The following is a 24475-nucleotide window of genomic DNA, read 5'->3' as shown; positions in this document are numbered from 1 at the left end:
GTAACTGCAGCTGGAGCAAAATGGTCCACAAAGTAGTTGATACCAGTTTAAAGTTGGACTGTCTTGGTTTTATGGAACGCTTGCCAAGAAGGCATGTGGCAGGATATGTGAACTTTACTTCTAAAGACAAGCATACAGAGATTCCAATATGCTTGTTTCTGGTTACCTAGCTTATGTATATGCCGAGGTTTCACAGTACACTGTAGCCAAATTGATTTGCAACATCAACTGATCGAGGTACACAACATTTGAAAATAAACATTTTACAAAATGTTGCCAATTAACATTGGATTCATTTAACATAACAATGGCTCAATACATCAATATGAAGTAAAATATAAATAGTATCATTAATTTGTATGTCAAATATAAGATGATAGGTTCTGAATTCTTCTCTCACACACACAGGCTCAGCATACAAGTTAGAAAATGAGAGTTTAAGCAAAATGTATAGCATTCAATCAAAGACGGTTAAGGGCAGGGAAGAGGTGTATTTTTCTTCCCTGGCAGAATGATAAAGGGGAAGACAAGACTGCTCAGTCCTACCTTTGCAGCATCCAAGAGCTGCCGCGAATAGCATCTCCCTGAACTCTGCCACGCAAGTCGGTTTAATACTGACGGAATCTGAAAAGAACAGGGAGGCTGTGGTTATTAAGAGCACAAAGTCCATGATCAAGAACTCTTCAACTGTTTCATGCATACGCGTGTGGCACACTCAAAGACCATTTGCTTTGGGAAAGGAACAAAAGAGAGAGATGAAGACTAGCGGGGAGCAGGTGTAAATAAACATGCTCAACTATTTAAAATGCTAAATGGCAATGAACTTTCCTCTTCTCTCCATAGACTCGCACAAGACCTCTGTTTCCTCATATTCTATAAGCCCCCAGTTTGTTCCAACTTAATGCTGCCTTCTCACTTGCCGTGAATATTAAATCTCAGATCAATCTTGCCCCCCCCCGCCCCGTTGCACATGTTTATGTTCTCTTTATACTTGCTATACTTCCGACTTCTGGCAACCCTAAGGGTTCTCTTGGCAAGATATTTTTCAAGATGAGGTCTGCCATTGCTTCCTCTGAGGCTGAAGGAGTGTAACTTGCCCAAGGACACTCAGTGGATTTCTGTGGTTCTTACGTTTACTCCTCTTATACTTACGCTTCCCAAATTATCCCTAGAAACTAGGCACCAGGAAGACTTTGCTGTAAGATAGTATGGAGTACCTGATCATTGCAGTCCCTGGACTGGTTGTCATTTTCTCAATACCTTTTATGGGAACGAGCGCTTTCTGTCTGTTTGACGCTATGGAGAGCTAGAGGAGACAGAATAAATGTCTCCGTATTCTGTCCTTGGGACTTTCGGGTGACTGTACAGAGTGTCAAAAGAGGCCAAAAGGAGGGGAATGGTCTGGTGTCCAATTCTGGTCCTGAAAAATGGGCATGGTTAACAGAACCACCAAAAGATTCCCTGTTGTGTATTAGTAAGCAGGAGGGACAGTGGAAGGTGCTGCATCATCTAAGCCATTTTGCAATTCATTCTGCAGATCAAGCAACCACCTTTAACAACTGAGTCAGGTAATGCATACAGCTTTGAAAACAAGCAGGTCCTAGTCCTTTTTAAAAAGCAAGCAAACAAATAACCCCAGCCCATTGTCTTTACATCAATCAGGAAAAAATGTAATGTTACCTTCAAGGGAAGCAAGGCCATCAAAGCACACAGACCAGGAGGCCTAGTTTACGGAAATGTCTGGTGAGCAATTTAGAAAGCATGGACATTTGTGAAATGCATGTTTAACAAAGAGGAGAGCTCTGTAAAACACACATACACACCTCTCTTTGCAGGAGCTATGTCTGGGCTGCAGCCATTAGCTAGGATTCAAAGAATGTGCCTGATACAATTTTTTAATAATGTTTTGAGTCTCTTTGAGTGAGATATACTCCTTGGTTTACAAATCTTGCCTGCAAGCAGCGCTTTTAACTACAGTTGCCTAGTTTAGACTTCACAGGAGATGGTTTTGGAAACTAGGAAAAAGGCTGGGGGGGGGGGGAGAGAAAGGAGTGTGTGAACTCACTTATTCTCACCCAAGCTAACTGTATCGTCCTTGTTGTTCCTGAGCAATCCTCATAATGCCTATGCCTGACTAGTGTGTCGGAGACAGGATGCTAGACAAAAATAGGCCTCAATGCAGCTCTTAATTTAAAAATATACAGTATATGTTTATGTGTGTGTGTGTGTGTATACTGTACACACACACACAGTTGTCCTAAGAATACAAGTCACTTTACAATGTACTAATCTTCAAAGAAAAGAATTCACTCTCTGAAGTGTGTTAACTCTAGTCCTAAGTGTCATTAGAAGGATCTGCAGAAGGTAGCAGCTTGCTTATCAAGGAACACATAGCCTCAGCATTAGCCTATCGGTCACTCCTCAGACTATACCCCTATTGCTATCATCACTGAACTACATAAGGACTCCACCATCTTCCTGGCAAGACTTACAAAGGAACACTTGCATTCCCAGGCAACCACCAGTTTTGCCACAATATCCCCCACAAAATTTAAAATGACAAATTCAGGAGGCAGCACAAGTACACTGGATAAGGGAGGGAAATAATATTTGGACTGTCATCATTTTTGTTTAGCCATGAAGGGTTTCCACCTCTTTGTGAAAACCAAGATTTGGCCTTGTTTCAGAAGCACTGCCCGTGGTAACCACCAATTAGGCGCACTGGTTTCAAAGGAGCCAAGTGTGCTTGAACATGCTTAGGACTGCAATGGGCTGTGGCCAATAAGTAGAAGAAAATTACAGACGCTTCATCCATCCTTGTACTGCTTTAATGTTCTTCTCAGAACAAATGATATCCTAGAAAATGACATAAATTTCATATGAAAGAAAGCTAACCACAGAGTATTCATCCTTTTAACAGAATGAATTAACAACCAGGTCCCTTATCAACATAAGAAACCTATATTCAGTAGTTATCTATTCTCACTTCTGTGCTACAATGCCTCAAAGGGGAATAATACTTGATCATTAAAATACTGTAAACACAATTAGGTTCTCAGGATTATGTACAGTTCCAATAAGATGTTTTGATGCCATAAATCTCTGGACTGTCCACACTCCAAAGACTTCTAAATGACTGTTTTTCATCTGAAATTTAGCGCTGGAGGACAGTGCTATGAATATCATGGAATGTTAGAAAGACAAATGAATGAGTCTCAGAGGAAATCAAGCCTGAACCCTCTCTAGAAGCCCAAACAACTATAAACGGAGGCTGTCACACTTTGGACGTTTCAGGAGAAGACAGCAATATCATTAGAAAATATGATAATGCTTAGCAAATTGGGAAGCAGTAGATAAAGGGGAAGACTGCTGAACAGATGGATAGATTCAACCAAGGGAACCCCAGCCCTGAGCTTGCAAGACTGCTGATAACACTGTGACTCTATAGATCAATGTCAATGTGACAACAAATAACAAGAACAATTGTTGTTCTATTTAGACAGAGTGTACACAGATTTATTTGTTTAGTTATTATACTGTTTTTATACCCAACCTATATCATGGGATCTCAGGGTGCCATATAATCTATTCATTAAGTTAATTTCTAGGCCGCCTTTCTCCCCGGAAGGGACCCAAGGCGGCTTACAAGAGAAAAACATCTAAGAAACTTCACAGGAAAAATATAAAAAAAAAAACATTTAAAATTGTCTATTTAAAACAGTATAGATATAAAGTGAACATAAAAAACACACAAAGTTAAAAACAACACTAAAACACATACCCCATATATAAAACCAGCTATCTTGATTTAAAAGCTTGCTTAAATAAAAACGTTTTCACTTGCCAGCGAAATGCAAGGAGTAAAATCAAATAAAACAGTTTAAAACCAATTTAAAATGTTAAGCAATAAAAATCATTCTAACAAACAAAAACAACTTAAATGGTTTAAACTCTGCTTTTGAAGAAGTCAATTGTGCCCCAAAGGTTTTGAAGAAAAAGTCAAGCTTTTAACTTGGTGCTGGAATGGAGCCAATGCTGTCACCAATTGATCCTCCATAAGGAGGGCATTCCTCAAATGTGGTGCCACAACAGAGAAGGCCCTGCTCTCATGTCACTTGGTCAATGTACTGATCCCACTGGTGGAAGAGAAGGCCTCTTGAGGCATATCTAGGAAGAGGCATATGTTCAAGTAATGAAGTCCCACAGGGTCATTTTCCATTGAAGGCAGGGGCAGTCAATGTCCAGACAGAGCAAGGATGAGGCAGCATTCCCGAGTCAAGATGAAACTAAGGGCTTCAACCTAATCAGTCCATGTTGCAATGTCTCCTGCTGCAAGTAGGTGAAGGGGGGAAGCAAACAGCTTGCTGGAATTACAGTTAATGGCTTAACCCTGCCACACTTTACAGTATGTTGTGTGTTTTCAGCACACAAAAAGCTAACAACAGAGGCTCAAGAGGGGCACATTTCCTGTCAAGCAGTGGTCCCCAAACTGTGCCCTTTAAGGGATTTGGAACTTCAGCTTCTAGAAGCCTCAGCCACGTTGGCCAATAGCCTGGGATTCTGGGAGCAGAAGTCCCAAATCCCTTAAAGAGCACAGTTTGGGGCCACTGCTTGACAGGAAATGTGCCCCTCTTGAGCCTCTGTGCTTAGCTTTTTGTGTGCTGAAAACACACAACAACATCTAGGGCTGGGGAGTAGGAGTAAGAGGTTTTTATAGGCGTATTTGTTACTCCTTATTCCTGTTATTGTATTGTGGATGCAAACATCCAAAAACAATGTTACAGTGGATCCTTGTTATACGCGGGGGATCCGTTCCGGACCCCCCCGCGTATAGCAAAATCCGTGTATGCTCAAGTCCCATTTGTTCTAATGGCGGCGCACGTGCATGCGCGCCGCCATTGGAACAAAAGTTCCTTCTCCTTCCCCCGCCTCGCTTCCCTCCTCCCTTCCTTCCCTCCCTGCCTCCCTCCCTTCCCTTCCCTTTACTTAGCTTTCGTTGCAGCGGCTTGGCCTCTGCCGCCGCTGCTGCGAGGGAAGTCGGGTGGCAGCGGCAGCGGCGGAGGCCAAGCCTCGGCTTCCTTGCCGGCACTGCCGCCATGAAAGGGTACGATGGCGGTGCTGGAGGCCTCTTGGCCCCCAACAGCACCGCCACCAGGCCTTTCCTGTGGCGGCGGGGAGGAAGCAGGGCTGCCGCGCTGGAGGCCTTCAAGGCCTCCCGCGCCGGCATCTGGCCTCCTTCGCCGCGGAAGGGCTGGATACTGGTGCTGAAGGCCAAGAGCGCCCCAGCACCGACACCCGCCCCTTCCGCGGCGCTGAGGGGGCCAGGTAACGGTGCCGGAGGCCTTGAAGGCCTCTGGCACTGCTTTCCTCCGCGCCTCCTCTTCGCTTTTCTTTGCGAAGAGGAGGCGCAGAGGGAAGCAGCGCCAGACGCCTTCAAGGCCTCCGGCGCAAGCATCCGGCTTCCGCAGCTGCGGAAGGGCCGGATACCGGTGCTGGAGCCAAGAGGCCCCAGCACTGATACCTGGCCCTTCCGTGGCCGTGGAGGCCGGGTGACAGTGCCGGAGGCCTTGAAGGCCTCCAGCGCGGCAGCCCTGCTTCCTCCCCGCCGCCACAGGAAAGGCCTGGTGGCAGTGCTGTTGGGGGCCAAGAGGCCTCCAGCACCGCCATTGTACCCTTTCATGGCGGCAGCGCTGACGAGGAAGCCGAGGCTTGGCCTCCGCCACCGCCGCTGCCACCCGACTTCCCTCGCAGAGGCGGCGGTGGCCAAGCCGCTGCGACGAAAGGTAAGTAACGGGAAGGGAAGGGAGGGAGGCAGGGAGGGAAGGGAGGAGGGAAGTGAGGCAGGGGAGGGAGAAGAAGGAAATTGTCCCCAATGGCGGCGCGCGTGCACGCACGCCGCCATTGGGGACAATTTCCCGATTTGCCATCTGCGGATGCTCAAATCCGCGGATGGCAAATCCACGTATAAGGAGGACCGACTGTATTATATTGTACTGGGGAAGGGACTGGGGGTGAAGAGACACTTCCACACAAACACACACATGCCAGCTTTGCAAAGCAACTGGGGTTTTCCCCCAGGGCTGCAGAGTAGGAATAAGGAGTAAGAGGCTTTTAAAGGAGTAGGAGTAACGTTAAGACAAGGAATAACCCCAAAATTACTAGTACTCCCCAGCCCTGACATCATCATCATCATCATCATCGTCATCGTTTATATTCCACCTCTCTTCAGATATCGGGAGTCGAAGCAGCTAGCAACAAACTGAAAACAGTACAAGTTAAAAGCAATGCAAAAGCATTAAAATGTACAGTAGACACGGTTTTAAAAAGCAATTAAACAACGTTAAAAAGTTACAAGCTTTACACATTCAAATTAAAATATATCAAAAACTCTATACAAACCTTATGACAGACACATACGACGCCAACATTATATCAAGTGGGACACAGCGAACATTAAAGGTGTTGGTCAGCTAAAGGTTTGGGGAAAAGTCTACCAAGTTTGTGGCCAAAGCTATGTATGTCCGCTTGTCCTTACACTGAGTTGCAGTTGCTTATCCTAAAGCTCCCTCTAAGTCCATATACAATAAAACTGGGTGGTTTGGGCTGATCCTCTGTCTTGCCTTTGACCTCTGAGCAAAGGACACTAAAACGGGGTCCTGACATTGGTCCCACAACACCAGCGTTTGCCCACGTTGGCCAGGGCTGATGGGAGCTACAATCCAGCATCATTTCATTGTATTGTTCTTTTACTATTGTGAAGCTGCCCTGAGCCCCAGTTCTGGGGAAAGTGTGGGATGCAAGTAAATATAACAACAACAACAACAACAACATCTGGAGGTTTTATAGTCTGAGAGAGAGAGAGAGCCAGTTTCTCTCTCAACAGCATCCCCTGAACTGGGCCCTTCCACAAACAGCTGCAGACCAGGGTTCAAATCGCGGCTCAGCCATTTAAACCCACTGGGTGATCCTGGGCAAGTCACACTCTCTCAGCCTCACAGCATGGCAAGGGCAACCCTCCTCTGAAGAAACGTACCAAGAAACCACCGTAACAGGGTCGCCATAGTTTGGGAACGACTTGAAGGCACACAACAACAAGGCAAACCGATCATGGGGCTTTGTGCGGAGGAGTTTCCCCCAGTCCCTGAGGCTGAGTGTGTGTCTCCAATGGCTTTCCATGGCCAAGGTGAGGCTGAGAGAGTGTGAGTAGCCCAAAGTGCCCCTGTGGGGTTCCCCTGGCTTGGGTAAGGCTGAGAGAGTCCCTCAATGCGTATTCATGGCCAAGGGAGTGTGATTGGCCAAAGTGCCCCCAATAGGTTTCCATGGTCAAGTTGAGGCTGAGAGAGTGCGACTCACCCAAGTCTCCCCCAATGGGGTCTCTATGGCCAAAGCGAGGCTGAGAGAGTGAGACTCACCCAAGGCCCCCCAATAGCTTCCTATGCTTAGGGTGAGGCTGAGGGAGTGTGACTTACCCAATGTTCCCCAGGGGGGCTTCTATAGTAGCCAAAGTGAGGCTGAGAGAGTGTGACTCGTCCTAAGTGACTTAGTAAGTCCCCAGTGGGGTCTCTATGGCCAAAGTGGGGCTGAGAGAGTGTGACTTGACCAAAGTCCCCCAGTGAGCCACCCAGGGCCCCGGGGACCTGGGGCGGCCATTTCGGGCCTTCCTCCTCACCTGAGGAGAGGCCTCTTCCTTCTTCTCCTCTTCCTCTTCCTCTTCGGGGGGCGCGCGGCCCCTCTTCCAAGCGTGGGCCCGGGCCGCTCCACTCGCTGCCGCCGCCGCCGGCCTCCACCGCGAAGAAGAGCCCAGGAGCCTCCCGGGACCAGGAGGGAACCCAGGGAGAAGGAGAACCGCCGCCCGCTTGACCCGCCGGGCCGCCTCCGAAGCCCCCAGCGCCGCCATGTTGGGGAAGGAGAAGCAGGGCTTCCGGGAGGACTGCCACAGAGGCGGAGCGTAGAGCGGCGCCGGAAGCGGCCCGGCGAAAGACCGGAAGTGTGACGTCAGCGGTAAACAGAGCACACGCTTTCCATGCCTGCCTTTGGAGGAAAAGGAAACAATGATAGTGCCATCACGCTTTGGTGAAAAGAGAATGCCACTTGAGTCACAGCGTACAGTGATAGCTTCCCTCCGCAAAGGATCGCGGGAGTTGTAGTTTTTTTTCTTAGGCGCCCTTGCTAAGCGCTCTACCTGGGGCGCTGATCTTTAGAACTACAACTCCCATGGTTCCCTGTGAGAGCAGACGTTCTAAAAAGAGCCATTCTAATATTAGAATTCATGGGGACTGTATATACTTTACTTTGTCTCTCTGGCGCTGATCTCTGTGCGGAGCTTCTATAGCTGCTCACTGAGGTAACTTTTCAGAGCAGAAATTGAAAGAAGGGGCGGGCTCAACGACGCCTATTGAGGCCTCTCATTGGCCGGGGCCTTGAGTGGCAGCGGAAGCCGGCCAATGGGAGGCCTTATCCCTTTCCGAGTCTTTTTTTCCGCTCTGAGGTAAAAAGAGCCGCGCAGGCGCAGTAAGACCCTCCGACTCGTGTCTAAGACACGCAGGGAGCGCGAAACGGGGCGGTGCCGAGTTGGGATTCTGAGAGCTCTCATTGGCTGAGGCGTGAGTGGCAAGAAGGGGCGGCCAATGGGGAGCGCCGGAGTGGGCGGGGCGGCGGCTGAGGCGAAGAAAAGAAGGCGAAGAAGCAGGCTCCGCTGAGGGAGAAGGCGCGTGTTTGCCGCCGTCGGCGCGCGCGGCGGATGGAGGCGATGCCTTGCCAGGAGCGGCGGGTGGGAGCCTCTCTCTCGCGGCCGAGCCAGGGCTCCCCGGAGGGAGAGGGCCGGGAGCCGCTCGCCGCCGCTTCGCGCCAGCTCCGCTTCGCCGAGCCAGGCCCCGCCGACAGCAGCCCCAGCCCCGACAGCAGCAGCGGGAGCAGCTGCTGCGGGAACGGAGGCTGCCGCCCTTCGTCGTCGTCGTCGCCGCCGCCCTGCGCCAACGGAGAGGCCCCCAGCCAAGCCGGAGCCTCCTCGCAGCTCAAGCTGCTGCCCATGAACGACCAGATCCGCGAGCTCCAGACCATCATCCGCGACAAGTGAGCCTCTGAGCGCGGGCAGAGCGCCAAGGGGCCTCGGGGGAGGGGCAGGGGCAAAGGCAAGGCAAAGGCGGAGGACTCCAGCTCCCAGGATCCCGAGCCATTGGCCAAAGGCGGCCGAGGCTTCTGGGAAATGGAGTCCAAAGGCTCCCGCCCCTTTCGCTTGTATCCTTCGGCGTGGCCAGGAGCGCTATGCAGTGAGGATGCCCTGTTGGCTCCGAGTTGGAAGGACCCCCGAGAAGGGCCCTGGTCCAGGGGCCATCGCCTGTCACTCTCCCCCGAAGCAGCTCTGCCGAAAGGCAGCCTCCAGGAAGGAGACCCCGAGGCAGCATCTTCCATCCTGGAGCAGATCTTCCTAATGTCGAGCCGGGATTTCTTTTCTGGAGCTCCTTGCATCCTTTCTTGCATGTCTTCTTCTCTGGAGCAGCAGAAAGCAAGCTTGCTTCCTCCTCAGCATGACATCCCTTCAAGTCTTTAAACAGGGCTAGCATCCTATCTCCTCTTAGTCTTCTCTTCTCCAGGCTCCCTAAGTCTCTCCTCATAAGGCTTCATGGTTTCCAGACCCTTCACCATTTCATAGAATCATAGAACCCTAGACTTGGAAGAGGCCCCAAAAGGGCCCTGATCCAGTCCAGCCCCTTCTTCTGCCATCAAAGCATCCCCATTGACAGATGGCCATCCAGCCTCTGCTTAAAGGCCTCCAAAGGAGGAGACTCCAACACTTTCCGAAGCCTTCCTCTGTCAAACAGCCCTTACTGTCAGGAAGCTCCTCCGAATGTTGAGCTGGAACCTCTTTTCCTGCAGCTTGCATCCATTGCTCCATTGTCTCCTATTCTCTGGAGCAGCAGAAAACAAGCTTGCTCCCTCCTCAGTATGACATCCCTTCAAGTATTTAACAGGGCTCTCATATCACTTCTTAACCTTCTCTTCTCCAGGCTGAACCTCCCCAGCTCCCTGCATCTCTCCTCAAAGGGCTTTATGGTTTCCGGACCCTTCACCATTTTAGTCGCCCTCCTTTGGAGACATGGCTCCAGTTTCTCTACATCCTTCTTGAATTGTGTTCCCCAGAACTGGAGACAGTATTCCAGAGCAGAATAGAAGTGGCACTATGACTTCCCTTGACCTAGACTCTATACTTCTCTTGATGCAACCAATAGTTCTACTCTCTTAATGCAATCTTGTGAGGCGACCCTGACTCATGGTGGCCCTGGGGATGAGGCACCTCCAAGCCCCGCTCTCCTCTGCTCATGTTTGGCAGATTCAAACCTATGACCTTCCTCACTGAGTCCAACTATCTGGCATAGGGTCTTTTCTTTCTGCCTCCTTCTGCCTTTCCATTATTGTATCAATCTTTGCTTCTCATGGTGTGGCCAAATTAGGGCAGACTCAACTTTGTCATCTTGGCTTCCGGGGAGACTTCAGGTTTGGTCAGTTCAAGGACCCATTTGTGTGTCTTCTTGGAATAATCGATCCCTTTCAACTATTAGAAAGGAAATAAGAAATGTAGTTGGAGTAATGTATCTTTACTTGCATTGGTTCCCAAACTCTGTTACTCCAGATGTTTTGGACTTCAGCTCCAGAGCCCCTGACCATTGGCCAAGGTGGCTGAGGCTTCTGGGAGGTGAAGTCCAAAAGGCTGTTAATGTTCCTTCCTTTCCTCCAGATTCCAAAACTCAGACCACTACACCATGATGCCAGAAATTGTGTTCAGACAGAGGTTCTGAGCTTGGAAATCTGGTTAAAATGTCGCTCCAGCCATTAACTTACTAAGTAGTCTTTGGTAAAGCAGGACCAGTGAAAATACTGGGCTGCCTGAGGCTCATTCTCTAAAGATTATAAAGCTAGTACAGTACGGGTACTTGCCGTATTGCCTGAATATTGCACAACATACACGTTTGCTATTCATTGGTGCCAATGTGGAAGTCCACACTTCTTAAAGGTGGGAGAAATGTTAGCAAAACCATATCCTTTTCTGTTGACTCCAGATGGGCTTTCCTCAGTGTGGTCTGGGAGGAAAGCAGGTGGCTTGAGCTTGGGAACTATCAAGGGAGCCTCCATGCAAAGAGGCGTTTGCTTTTAGTTCATGAGGGACCGTGTGAAAACAGCAAGTCATGGAGCTGGAGTGATCCTTGTAGTTCTGCCTGCATTCAGGTTCATTGGATGGGAGAGTCACTTCTTTGTCTCTGCTGCCTCATTCCTCTTGGCTTGTCCCCAATCTGTATTCTCAGGCAAAGATGGCCTGGTGACCATTCACTCCACAGGGTTGTTACAGATGGCCAGCATTGGAAATAGTTCTTTTGCCTTCTGGGAAAGAGCACAGAGGTTGTGGTTGTTGGTGCATACTTTCATGTATTATGGTGACCCGGCCAACATGGCGTTGTAGTTTGAGTGCTGGATTATGATTCTGGGTTTGATCCCCAGCTCAGCCATGAAACCCACTGGGTGACCTAGGGCAAGTCACACTCTCTCAGCCTCTGAGGAAGGCAATGGTGAACTCCCTCTGAACAAATCTTGCTAAGAAAACCCCAGGATAGGTTTGTTTTAGGGACAGCATAAGTCAGAAACAACCTGAAGGTACACAAAAACAACATCATGAACACGGGGGTTTCTTGTCCAGAATCTTAGCAGGTGGAGTCTTTGTGCCAGAGTTTGCATTGCCTCAAGAGTCAGGTGAGATTTGTTACTGTTTTCCTCTGAAGCTTGTGCTCAAAGTTACCCGGTGGGTTTCCATGGCTGAGTGAGGATTCGAACCATGTGCTCCCGGAGTCCTGTTCCAACACTCAACCCATTTATTAGCTGATCGGAGTATTTGCCTACTGCTCTGAACAATAATGCAGACACAAAGCAGTCGTTAAAAGTACATCATCAACATCATCAAAACATTCATTGAGAACACACATATTTAGTAGCAACAGGGTGCATGAAAACCATTGTAATAAGATTTCCACTTTCATATGAACTACAGTCAAGTAGAACATGTGTGATTCTCCCTGGAGAGGATTCGGAGAAGGGAGGCCCGCAGTGAACTTGTTTGTTCTCTCATTTCTGATGATGAATTGCAGCCCATTGCCTTGAATAAGAACATCTTGAGTGAAAATTGTTAAAATGAGTGACGTTCCAATAGTGGAATCACACAGTTCTTCAGATAATAATGTGTTTAGGATATGTTTGATTGCATCTGTTTCAAGGGGAGGATGGCGTACAATAGACTACTTCTCACATGGCAACACTTCACTGACTTATTTTGAGTGTTAATAGGATTGTGATGTAGTCTGACTAGTTCTTCTTATGCCTCCCTCCCTCATGGCCTCTCGGTTGTCCTGATTTATTTAAGGAATGCTTCCCCCAAACTGTTGCTGAGGCCCAAAACACACTCCAGAAATCATCCAGTCTGAGATCACTTTGACTGCCCTGGCCCAGTGCTAGGGAATCCTGGGAGTTGTAGTTTATTGTGGCACCAGAGCTCTTTGTCAGAGGCGGCGTAACATCTCACAAAGCTACATTCCCAGGATTCCCTAGCACTGAGCCAGGGCAGTCAAAGTGGTCTCAAACTGGATGATTTCTGGAGTGTGTTTTGAAGGAAAATTTCATAACAGTGATAGAACATGTCTCTTGCTTTTCTCTCTCTGCTCTTCAGCCTCTTATTTTAGCTCCTCTCTGTGAACTTGACTGTTTCTCTTGTTTTTCTGCTTCCATACTCTCTCATCCCATCATCACAGCTCCATTCTCCAGCCTTTGCACATGAATCAGGGAGGCAGTTGCGTGTGGGTGAGAATGAGAAAGTGCTGCTTTTGTTTGCCAGGGATATTGCTTTGAATCTAAGAAACTAAACCTGCAAATACTGCTAAACCGGAATGGAGGCTCACTGAGTTGTAACTGTCTCTATTTTATCTGCAAAACGACGGCAATAGCTTACCTGTCTGCTTTTGGATACATGGTGTGAAGCATACAGGACCTGGTATGCATCTAGCAGGAGACAGCACTAAGATGACTTACATTCTCCAGGGCAAGAAGAGCTGTTGCGTGTCTTTTCTGACATCACATATTTATTATCACCACACCCAGTTGTGCTGCCACCGTGCCCTGGGCAGTGTTGGCATTTCCTTTACAAAATCCTCTTCCTTTGGTCTTAGTCACATTCAGTTTTGTCTTGAAATGTTCGTATTTTTGGATATGCACAAATTAAAATTCAACTTGATGGACTAGATCTTTGTCAAATGCATTTATGCAGTGAAGGTCTGAAAAAAAATGAAGTACAGTGGAACTTCACCTTACGCGGGGGATCCGTTCCAGACCCCCGTGTAAGGCGAATTCCACCTATGCTTCAGCCCCATTCAAGTGAATGGGGTTTGTGCGCACAATGGTGCATATGCGCCACAGGCACACGCCCCATTCATTCGAATGGGATGCGCTGCCTCTTGCGCCCCACGCACTCCCACGCAGCTTTAGCACATACGCTCAAAGCCACGTATAGCACACCCGTGTATAATGCAGGCGCAGTGTACTTGGCATGGAAACCTATCCTTGGACTGAAGTGCGTTTGCCTGAGTAGTGACTACCATTAGCTTTGCTGTAGTCTTGTCATTTAGTCAGAGGTGTGCCATCCCCATTCCTTTTAGCCGCCAAATTTGGCAGTGCAGGAAGGTAACACACCCTTCCATTTTCTCCCTAAAACAAGGCATGCGAGGATGTGCATTGTCTTAAGAAGAGAATTGTATTGCTTGAAACAAGCCATGCATCTCTACGTACTTCCCTTTTTTAAAGTAAAAGTATAAGGTTCCTATTTGCACTGGAGCTTTATTGGGCAGAGGCCATTAGTTTTCTGGAGGAGTTGAATTCCCCTGGGGAGGGTGCCATAGCTGCCCACCAGTGCATTCAAGAAAGCTGTTACGTGACTTTGCACTCGCTTCCCTAACATTAAATCATCGGTGTAAATATATCTCCAACAAGAAAGAGCAGGAATAGTTTTGAGTTCTTGAAACTCCTTACCAAAACAATTCTTAACCCTGTATGTCCGTACCGCAGGAAACCTATATGCTGTAGATCAGGGATGGCAATTGTGGACTGCAACTCCCAGTAGCCAGCATAGCCAGTGATAAGGAATGCTGGGACTTAGGGGAAAGCAATAGGAATGGGGGCTGCAGCCAAGAAATCAGAAGAAGATTAAGAACAGGGAGGGTGGCTATGAAAGAACCAGAAAAGATCCTAAAGTGCAAAGATATACCACACAAGTTAGAATCTTACAAGCCGTTGTATTCCTTATTGCCATGTAAGGATGCCTCAGTGTCTTTGTTCATTAATGACCATTGTTAAAACTGGACTTGCCACTTCATTTCCATACATGAAAGATTTTGAATTTCAATTGACATTCTCACATATCAAGGGCACATATATACAGCTCAGCATGAAAGTTAGAATCATACAAACCATTGTTTTCCCTGTAGCCATGAATGGACATGGGATCTGAATGGTTAAGAAACACGATAGGAAGAAAATTCGTTCATTTGAGATGTGTTGCTGGAGAAGAGTGCTGATGATCCCACGGACAGCCAAAAAGACAAAGCAATGGGTCCTAGAGCAGATCAAGCCAGAAATCTCCCTGGAAGCCAAGATGACCAAACTGAGGCTGTTGTACTTTGGCCACATCATGAGAAGGAAAGGCTCATTGGAAAAAGCAATAATGCTGGGAAAGGTGGAGGGAAGCAGAAAGAGAGGAAGATGGATGGACTCTGTTAAGTCATGGGTATGAGTTTGCAGGAACTAAGAACAGTGGAAGATGTGGGTCTTAGAGATGTCGCATCCACAGGGTCGCCATGGGTTAAAATCGACTTGAAAGCAGGTAACAACAACAACAATAATATCTGGAGTGCTGAATGATTCCTGCTGTTTGTTGCTACAAGTGCTCTGTTATGCGTAGTATCCATAGGGCATAAGCCAGTCCTGTTGGGCCTCAACACTGTTGTTCACAAAGACTGAATGCTGTGTGTGAGATCTTCCTGTCTGTCTGTTTTCTTCAGATTCAAAGCCCTTCTGCCAGTTTTAGTAGAAGCAGTGAAACTTGTGTGGGGAAGTTGACTCTCCCAGCGCTGTGTTTTCTGACCTATTACTTCTCCGAAACAGCCGTTGGCCCTGTCAAGTGTGTGGGTGCCTCCTTTTAAACTGGGAGGTGTGCACCGTGCGTCTGTCTTAATAAAGAACTCATGAGAAGCATCCAGGCTTTGCTTGTTCAAAATACGGAAACGACGGGGCTCACAAATCCATTTATGTTAAAGCAAGCGGCTATTGATTGGAGTCTGACTTTTCCCTTTTGGGCGAAAAAAGAGCTGCTGTTACAAGTGTTTTGTTGCACAACCGGCCCTGTTCCTTCATAGTTAAATGTTCAGCCTCGGCAGCGATCAAATGGGAGTAGTTCAGAGGGCAAAAACTTTGAATCCATTTGTGGACTATTCAGCCACTTCAACCATCAACTGTTTGTGGACATTTCTTATTTCCAGCCGCATGCTGTACGTACCGGAGTTGAGTTGACAGTCATTGCATGAAACATAGCATGAAGGTTATCTGTTGCCTGATTTAGATTCTACTGCACCAGTATTACAGTTTACAATAATAAAAAAGGTTTTCAAGGCAGCTGGACTTAGAACTGGTTTCCATAGAAGCAGCTCAGAGCAGTGTGTTTCTATTATAATAACATCCACAGTTAATGGGAGGTAAATGTAACTGCTGGTGTCTTGTGTGTGGCTGCAGATCAGTTTTAACTGCTCACACCTTGACTGTAAATACTTACTACCATGGCTTATTTCTCTTTGGTAACAGCCTGGTAATGAAACAGTTGGACTACTCTGTTAAAAACGGTATTCCAACAGTGGCCAAGTGGACAGTTTTCTGTCTAGATGCATACTACTGAATCTTAAGGGAAAGTGGAAAGCTTGTGCAAATTCTTGTGTCAGAAAAAGAAAACAAGATTCGTCTTGTAGGAAGTACTGTGGTCCCTCTCCATTCACTGGAGTTGGGGGTGAAGAAGCCCTGTGAATGTGGGAAAACCACAAATAGAAACACACTACTCTTTTTACCTAAAAGAACACCTCTCTAGGAATCTCCAGATCCTCCAGTGCAACTCTTATGGTCAACATTTGCCAGAGGTTGACCATAGACTCATGCTGGAGGATCTACAGATGCCTAGAGAAGCATTTTCTCTAGGAACTTCTACTTTCTCCAGCACAACTCTATGGTCAACCTCTAGCAGAATTGCACTGGAGGAGTTAGAGATTCATAGAGAGAACATTTTAATCAAAACCAAGATAATCAAATCTGCAAAAGTCAAAGTCGCAGATGTAGAGGGATGACTGTATTCCATATATTCATGCTCCATCTCATGGATATTCTATGCAAGATGTGATATGTAGAAGTACATGTAAATACCACTAGCTCTCGATGTGTTTTGTCTATTAACTGCATTCTACGCTGTTCAGGGGTGCCAACTTTGTTATGGAGCTGAGCACTCTTGAGGCCATTTGATTATGGCAGCCAGAAGCTTAGTCTGTACGGCTTCAAGAGGTGGATGGATGAGTTGGTGCAGTGATAAGAATAAGAGATGAGAAAACTGTACTTTGGGGAAGGATTTAGAACTCATGTGAACATTCAATTGAACAGCAGTCTTCAGTAGCGATTCATAATTCTGATGTTCAGATTAAGCAGAATGCGACCATGTTAGATCCTTGCACGCATATATATATATATATATATATATATATATATATATAGTCTTGCCACATTGATGACTTTGAAATAAGAAATCAGCTCTTTGAAAAACTGAACATTAATATATATTTTTTGTGCTGAGTTCTTGGGATGTATGACAGTGATTTTGAATCAAGGACCATGTGTGCCGTGTTTAGGCTCTCATCCATGAAAGCTTATGCCACAATGAATTTGCTGGTCTTTCAAGTGCTAATAATTGATGTTTGCTGCATCAGACTAACAAGGCTATGCTCCCCTCAGGAACTTGTAACCTGAAAAGGATCTTCAGCAAAGCTTAAATGTTAGAGTGACAGTGTTACAAATTAGCTTGAAAATTAGCCTTTGAACCAGAGCCTTTTAAAGATAAACCCCTTCAACTTCTTAAGATCCTTTTCTTCTCAATCCTTAATAAATAAATAAAAAATGAACATAACAGTTGGATGTCTTAAAGCGCATGCATACTAGTGAAGTTGGAACTGCTGGACTTATCTTACTGCCATCTTTGACATACACTTGGTAGCAAACATGGATTTCTTTGTTCAGTCAGTGTAATGGCCCAGATTTGCTAACTATTCACTGCAAATGTCTTGCTATTCTATTATTATTTCTCATTCTTCCACAGAAGAACGATGCATCCTTCTTTCAAAGCACTTTAAGTCTCTTACCTGAATATCATTGGTAAAGATTAAAATGTGGGATGGAAATGTAGAGAGTTAAAGCTCAGGTTCTTGGCAGTATTATTGTTGCAGAAGTTCCTGTTGATGCAACTTTTTGCAGGAAATGCATTGATTCCTGTTCAAATCAGTAATCCATAATTGGTGACTAATGTTAAAAGAACATGGCAAATTTAAACATCTAGATTTCACTGTCCCTTATAATATATAAAATACACATTTTAAAATCTCACAGTATTTCCGTTTGTTAATGTATTCAAAGCTGTTTAAGACTGATGGTTAAAGCCTAACTTGGCTTCTGCTCTTTCTCTCCAGAACAGCTAGCAGAGGAGACTTCGTATTTTCTGCCGATCGCTTGGTAAGTGAGTATTTTCATATGCAAAAGTAGCCATACCGACTATAAGAAAAAAACCCAAATCCACTGCTAAGGCACTGTTTAGTTTGCAGCAGAAAGCTAAACTGAAAGGCTTATTGTTCTGCTGAGTAACCTAGAATTTGACAGACAGACAAGGTACTGTCTACAAGAAAACCTCTGCCAGCCAATTATATAGTAGCTTTGATAGGTTAAGATTAGGGATGTGACAAAATTTTGTCCCTCAGATTTTTGATGTAGACAAGCCCATCTTGACAGAGCTGTCAAATGGTTTTCCAGGGATTTTGCGCCCTTTCTGGGATCAAAACACCAGCAGGCTTTTCCTCTACCATGTTTTGCCCATTTTGCCCAAAAATGTCTCTGTGAAGAACTAGTACTAATCTAGTCCAGCTAATCAGGATCAGTTCTGGTTAGTACTTGGGTGAGAGACCTCCAGCAAATACCAGGTGCTGTAGGTTATATTTCGGAGGAAGGAGCTGCCAAAACCACCGCTGAGGATTCCTTGCCTAAGAAGAACCTAGGAAATGCATGGGGTTGCCATAAGTCGACGGGCAACATGAAGGCACAGACATTTTTTCTTTCTTGTTTTCAGTCTGTGTCTCACACATGGTATGTTCTGCAGATTAAGTAGTTTTGGAGTGATTGTTTTCCCCCTTCTTGGGATAACTAATCTGATACAGACTAATCTGTAGGTGGTACAGATAGTGGATTAAAGCTTGTTGGTCTTATTGTTGAACAATTATATTGGAGGGAAGGAACAGTTAAGCTTTGTTTATACTGAATGTTTGAAAAGTAACCTTCATGACACATTCCAATTAACAATTTTTTGTAACTGCAGATTTCCTGGGATCTCCTTTGCTCTCCTTCCCCACCCTGGTTTGAATTCTTCCTTTCTTACAGATCAGGCTTGTGGTCGAAGAGGGATTAAATCAGCTGCCATATACAGAATGCACAGTAACCACTCCAACAGGTAAAAGAAGAGTATATCCAGGATAGACTGGTTGGTGGGCAAAGATTTGACATAAGGACAGAATGGATCATATCTTCTAGACCTGCTATAAAGTTAGCAGCAGAGCAGACAAATACTGACATGTTTGGGGACTGGTTGGTAATTCTGGGTTATTTTTGCTCTCCTTTAATCTGGGGGTGCCAGGGGATTTGGGGGATTGAGTCTTATGTACATCAGTTAGAACAGCTGATCCAGTAAGTAGAATCATAGAGTTGGAAGAGACCACAAGGGCCATCCAGTCCAACCCCATTCTGCCAGGCAGGAAATCTCAGTCAAAGCATCACCGACAGATGGCCATCCAGCCTCTGCCTAAAAACCTCCAAGGAAGGAGACTACTACACTCCGAGGAAGGAGTGTCTTCCCCTGTCGAACAGCCCTTACTCTCAGGAAGTTCCTCCTAATGTTGAGCTGGAATCTCTTTTCTTGCAGCTTGCATCCATTGTTCCGGGTCCTAGTCTCTGGAGCAGCATCAGAAAACAAGCTTGCTCCCTCCTCAGTATGGCATCCCTTCAAATACTTAAACAGGGCTATCATATCACCTCTTAACCTTCTTTTCTCCAGGCTAAACATCCCCAGCTCCCTGAGTCGTTCCTCATAAGACATGGTATATAATAAAATATATTTGTGTACAAGGAAACTGTTTTAAATGGTTCTGTATTATCTTCCAACAGGGTACAAGTATGAAGGTGTGAAATTTGAAAAGGGAAACTGTGGAGTCAGCATCATGAGAAGTGGTAGGTTTCTTAACATTAGTATTCTTTTACTATCAACAGAATATATTACTTTTTCCGGTGGGGTAGAATCAGAATAGAAAGTACGTTTATGAAACAAATGCTCACTGTAAATTGCTTAATTATATTATAGAAGATCTAATACAGGGAAGGGGGAACTATCAACATGGGAGCATTGTCTTCATATTCGTCATAAATGTTCTTGGCTTAAATTTTGATGATAAATAGAACCATGAAGCACTTTTTTATGAAGGACAGACCTTTTGATTGGGAAATATTTGAAAAGTTGCCATTCTTTGGTGTGTAACTCTTTTTCCCCTCTGTTTTCCTCCTGAAATGGAGGAGAGGCAATGGAACAGGGTTTGCGTGACTGCTGCAGGTCTATCCGAATAGGGAAGATCCTGATACAGAGCGATGAAGAGACTCAGAGAGCCAAAGTGTACTATGCAAAGTTTCCACCAGATATCTACAGGAGAAAAGTACTTCTCATGTACCCAATACTAAGTGAGTGTCCTAAAAAAGTTTTTAATCCCAGGCAGTTTGAGAACAGTGTTCTGTTGGAGAGTAGATGCATTACTGGATACAAGCAGAGCTTTGGCTCACCTGGGCCCTAAAACACAAGGTTTGTATGTCCATTAGCTGGCAAAGCATTGATTATAGACTGCACATATTGGAGGGGGAGATGTGCCTGACAATGGATCATCTGAGTGAAAACAAACAATCATGTTTCTAGCAACTAAGCCAAGAATATCGGAACTGTTGGAATGGGGGAACATTAATCAGTTTGCCACACTTTAATAACATGGCTGATGGTAAATACTACTGCCTAATATGACATAATTGCTCCATAATGAGATTCAACTCTGATCCTAAAGACATTAGCAGGATCATTTCACTCTCAAAATATTTAGGATCAAAAGATAAGCCTGTAGCTGCCCACCATTTTGAAGCCTGTAGCTGCCATCATTCACCTTACAGGCTTCTTAACCCAAAAGCATTACTAGCCAGGGGCAAAGTAATTTTAGGCGCAGTAAGTGTGCTATGTTTTTGTATGCAGCCTAAATGTGCATAACGCTGATTGATGGCTAACCGACATGTTGACGGTTGCATGTATTACCTGACAATACGCTCCATAATTCCTTCTTTTCTCTCCTGTCTGCCCCTGGGGCCATACCAGGCACTGGCAATACTGTGATTGAGGCTGTGAAGGTTCTTATAGAACATGGAGTTCAGCCAAACGTCATAATCCTGTTGAGTCTGTTCTCTACACCCCATGGTAAGTTAAACAACAGGATGGATTAAAACCCAGAGTAGAAGTGTTGAAGTAGCTGGTTTTGTCAGGCCTTTTTCTCTTCAGCATGGTCACTTTTGGCATTGGTGCTTGCAGATAATCGCTTAAAACAGTGGAGTATCTGCACTGAGATGAGGCAGCCATGGGATGGTGATCGGGACGGTGACTGTGCCTGCAAGTTGTGCTCTAAAAAACATACAGCCATGCATCCTGTTAGTTTAACGTGAAATAAAGAAGCACATGTTGCATTTTAAAGAGATTTGTTACATGATGCTGAACATCCAGTGATGCTTTCATTTTGTTTCCTAGTAACCAAATGCTGTGCTGCTGTGAAAATAAGTTTTCAGTTTAGGGTAGAAGATTGGGTGAATGTGTTGGTTCTGCTTTGGAATAAGGATATAAATTTAATGTATTCACGTACAAGACACAGGCGATTGTTGACAGATTTCAGACAGTCAAGATGAGTAATCGGAGCACCGTTGTTCAATATTGTTTCTCTAACTTCACGATTGCTATAAAAAGTTAGATATTAATTAAACAAAAGACGTGACATTTGAAGGTTTTTGGAATCTGAGCTCAAGTACATAATGTCAATGTGTCTTCTCATTCCATAGTGACCCCTCATGGCTGGATTAAGTTGTGCTGATTAGTTGAAAGGACAACTTACTGTTTTGAAGGGAAAGTTAAGGAACAGAGTTCATAGAATCACAGAGTTGTTGGTTTTATTTTCACATCTGGAAAAGTTAGCTTTATTGCCTTTGGGACTTTCCATGAACTTTGCACTGTAGAGGACGTAATAAGTTATTGCATCCAGGCTTAGTCATGCTTTGATGTGTTCACTGAGTCAACGGGCCTCTGTGTGGGTGCAGTCAGACTATGACTAAGCCTGGGCCCAACCCAGCGATGTACTGCCTTGACTGTAGGCAACAGTTGGATACTTAGTCTGCAGTATAATTAAATGCAAATTGGTAGCTATACAAACAGGGAAAATCAATGAATGTGTCACTTGAAAAATTCATAGAACTGTTCAACTGTCCACTAAGGCCACAGTGAATTCATACTCTACAGGATACTGATGGCCATGCATTGAGCATGGCCTGTTGAGGTCAGTGAGACTTAATTTAGCCATGTCTAATTTTCTCCACTGATTTCACTGGGAGTGTTCTGGGTATTACTAAGGTTGGACTCATTTGACCCATACAGACAGGCCAAAATAAAGCTGCTTCGGGTCACTTTGGAGGTATGCTGTTTAAAGGATTCATGCGTCCTAAGAGTCCATAAGCTGCCCCAAAGCTGTGCTCCAGTCCTTAGGACTGGATCGTGGCTTTGGCATGGCTTCTGGACTCTTAGGATGTATGCATCATTTAAACAGCATACCTCCAAAGTGACCCGAAGCAGCTTTATTTTGGCCTGTCTGTATGGGGCCATTTTGACCACTGACGGAGATGGAAAAAATTACCTAGGGCTGCATTTTCAAAGAGCTCCAGAATCCTGATCTTTGGGGAACTTTCCAGTGTCCTCTCCTCTACTGAGGAGTCTCTTCTACGTCCATGTTAATCTGGAATACGTTCTTTATTCCTGGTGTACATGATGCTTCAGTCTGATCTACTGAGTGTTGCTGGTAGTTTGGCGAATTAAGGGTGACCTAGAAAGCGCTCTTTTTGCAGAAAGTTACAGGAGGATTGTTCTTGTTGTCCAGAGAGACAGAGATTTAATTAGCCATTAATTATAGTGCTTCTTGAGGGTCCAGGATTGTTGCTCAGGACTCTGTGGCCAAAGAGAATAGTCATTAAATTTAGAAAATATGGTGGAGGAAAAAGAATCTTTGAAACAGTTTTATGTTATCAGGAATCGCACTTGAGAGCATGTCACTGAATAAGATGACATCTGTACCAGTTAATTAGGGGACAGGGTCACTTTGCTTATAGGGCAGTGGATACAGATTAATAAAATGCTTGCTTCAACTATCTGCTCCTTTCTTCTTTTCAAGGTGCCAAATCAATAATCCAGGAATTCCCAGACATCACAATCCTAACAACAGAGGTTCATCCTGTTGCACCCACACATTTTGGACAGAAGTATTTTGGGACGGACTGAAGTACTGAACCAGTTTGTGTTTTGTTACTGTACAATATGACTATACATTTTTCTACATTTTATAATTTGAAGTGGAGGTATCAATGGGTGTATTTAACTTTGTTTTTTCTTTTGCCAAAGGTGAAAATAGTTGACCTGGGCTGATTTTTTTATTTAAAAGATGAGATATTTGGTCCTATGTCCAGTTTTTATTTTAATAAGGAGTTGAGGCAATGAAGCACATCAGGCTGTAAGAGACTTCTAATTATGCGAATCGAAATTTCTGCACTCATAGTCCCTTTTATTTATTCTTTCGTAGGCAGTTTAAGCGGCTGCTTGCAACTGTAAAATAAAATAACTGTGAAGGCACCATTGTCTCCTCCTCTCATTTTACAGAGCAGCCGCAATCTTTCACAACAGATTGATGTATCTTCAAAATAAATGACTCCGTTCTTATGGACTCTGGGTATAACAAGGTGGCAAATATCATTCTTAATCTCTGGTTTATGCTTATGAGCTACACAACCATTGTGTGCTTGTAAGAGATGTGTAAGCAAACAATGCCCTCACATTGAAGAGTAGCATGCGGAAGGTACTACTCTCCCTTGCCTTGACATTGATGCACAAACACTGGGAAAAAGTATTGTATGGCACAAGTGAAATTGGTTGTATGTGTACAAGAGTTTATAACCTAGATAAATCTGTGTGAAGTTCTAATGGAAACTGCTTCTATGAGGAAGATAGTTCTCTGTTCAAAACAAAAAAGTCATGGTCCCTACCGCTGCCCTAGTTCTTACTTCGTGACAATACAAAGCCTATGTTTCAAAGGGACACTCAGCTAATTTGAAGTCTTACTGACCTACTTAATGCGAAATGGTCTCAGCCTACATAACCTTAGGGGAATTTCATACAGTTTGTTGTTCCCAGCATGAAGAAGCTGAGAAAGTTAAGAAATGTTTCTGGTTTATGCAAATGGTGCCATTAAAGGTAAAATACCCAGTTGTTCATACCAAGTCATCAAAAGGTCTTATGGTGATTATTTTAAAATGCTGTTTCCAAAGTTGTTTCAAAAGGGCCACATCAGCTCTTGAGCAATCTTGAGAAAATCCTGGGACTTGGCAGTACCTTGAGATAATTTGGAAGGTTCCGGCTGAAGCCTAAGTCCAGTTATCTTTGGGAAACATCAGCATGTTATTTTGATCCCAGTAAAAGAGAAAGGTAAGCATTATAAGCCATGTAGCAGATATTAAAACACATCTGACACTTGATGTTGTAAAACTTTTTATTCCAAAATTTTCCCATGCTTTTCCATGTTACGAAAGCAGGAACGTACACTTCTTTAAAGTGGAAAACCTGAGATGATGATATAATTCAACATTCAAGAGGGTTTAGCTGGAACTTTCTACATTGATTAAAATGCTGAATATTAGTGTGCCCAAGGAACCTTAGTGTTCAATGATCCTTAACATTTCAAACATGTCCTCTTGTGTAAAAACCTCTGAAGTACCATCA

At 45.0% G+C, this 24475-nt stretch overlaps 2 protein-coding genes across 2 annotated transcripts in view; one reads left to right on the top strand and one right to left on the bottom strand.

Annotated features, from left to right (window-relative positions):
* LOC149308760 (iron-sulfur clusters transporter ABCB7, mitochondrial-like) overlaps positions 1-7902 on the bottom strand; it is a 48910-nt gene extending 41008 nt beyond the window's left edge. The window contains exons 1-2 of the mRNA XM_089536413.1: positions 7670-7902; positions 547-624 (exon numbers count right to left, since the gene is read on the bottom strand). Of these exons, the coding sequence (XP_089392539.1) occupies positions 547-624; positions 7670-7897 (306 nt within the window). The 5' untranslated portion in view covers positions 7898-7902. The remainder of the gene's footprint in view (positions 1-546; positions 625-7669) is intronic.
* A 760-nt stretch (positions 7903-8662) lies between these two features.
* Positions 8663-24243, top strand: LOC149308759 (uracil phosphoribosyltransferase homolog). Its single transcript, XM_089536416.1, has 7 exons — positions 8663-9072; positions 17799-17841; positions 18757-18826; positions 19537-19599; positions 19939-20100; positions 20774-20872; positions 22878-24243. Exons 1-7 carry the CDS (start codon positions 8741-8743, stop codon positions 22982-22984), a joined length of 876 nt encoding a protein of 291 aa, XP_089392542.1. The 5' UTR covers positions 8663-8740; the 3' UTR covers positions 22985-24243.
* The last annotated feature ends 232 nt before the right edge of the window (positions 24244-24475 follow it).

The sequence above is a fragment of the Sceloporus occidentalis genome, unplaced genomic scaffold (assembly GCF_023333645.1).
Source record: "Sceloporus occidentalis isolate IW3139 unplaced genomic scaffold, rSceOcc1.0.p SCAF_8, whole genome shotgun sequence".
Lineage (NCBI taxonomy): Eukaryota > Metazoa > Chordata > Lepidosauria > Squamata > Phrynosomatidae > Sceloporus > Sceloporus occidentalis.
This window is presented reverse-complemented; position numbering and strand designations above follow the sequence as displayed.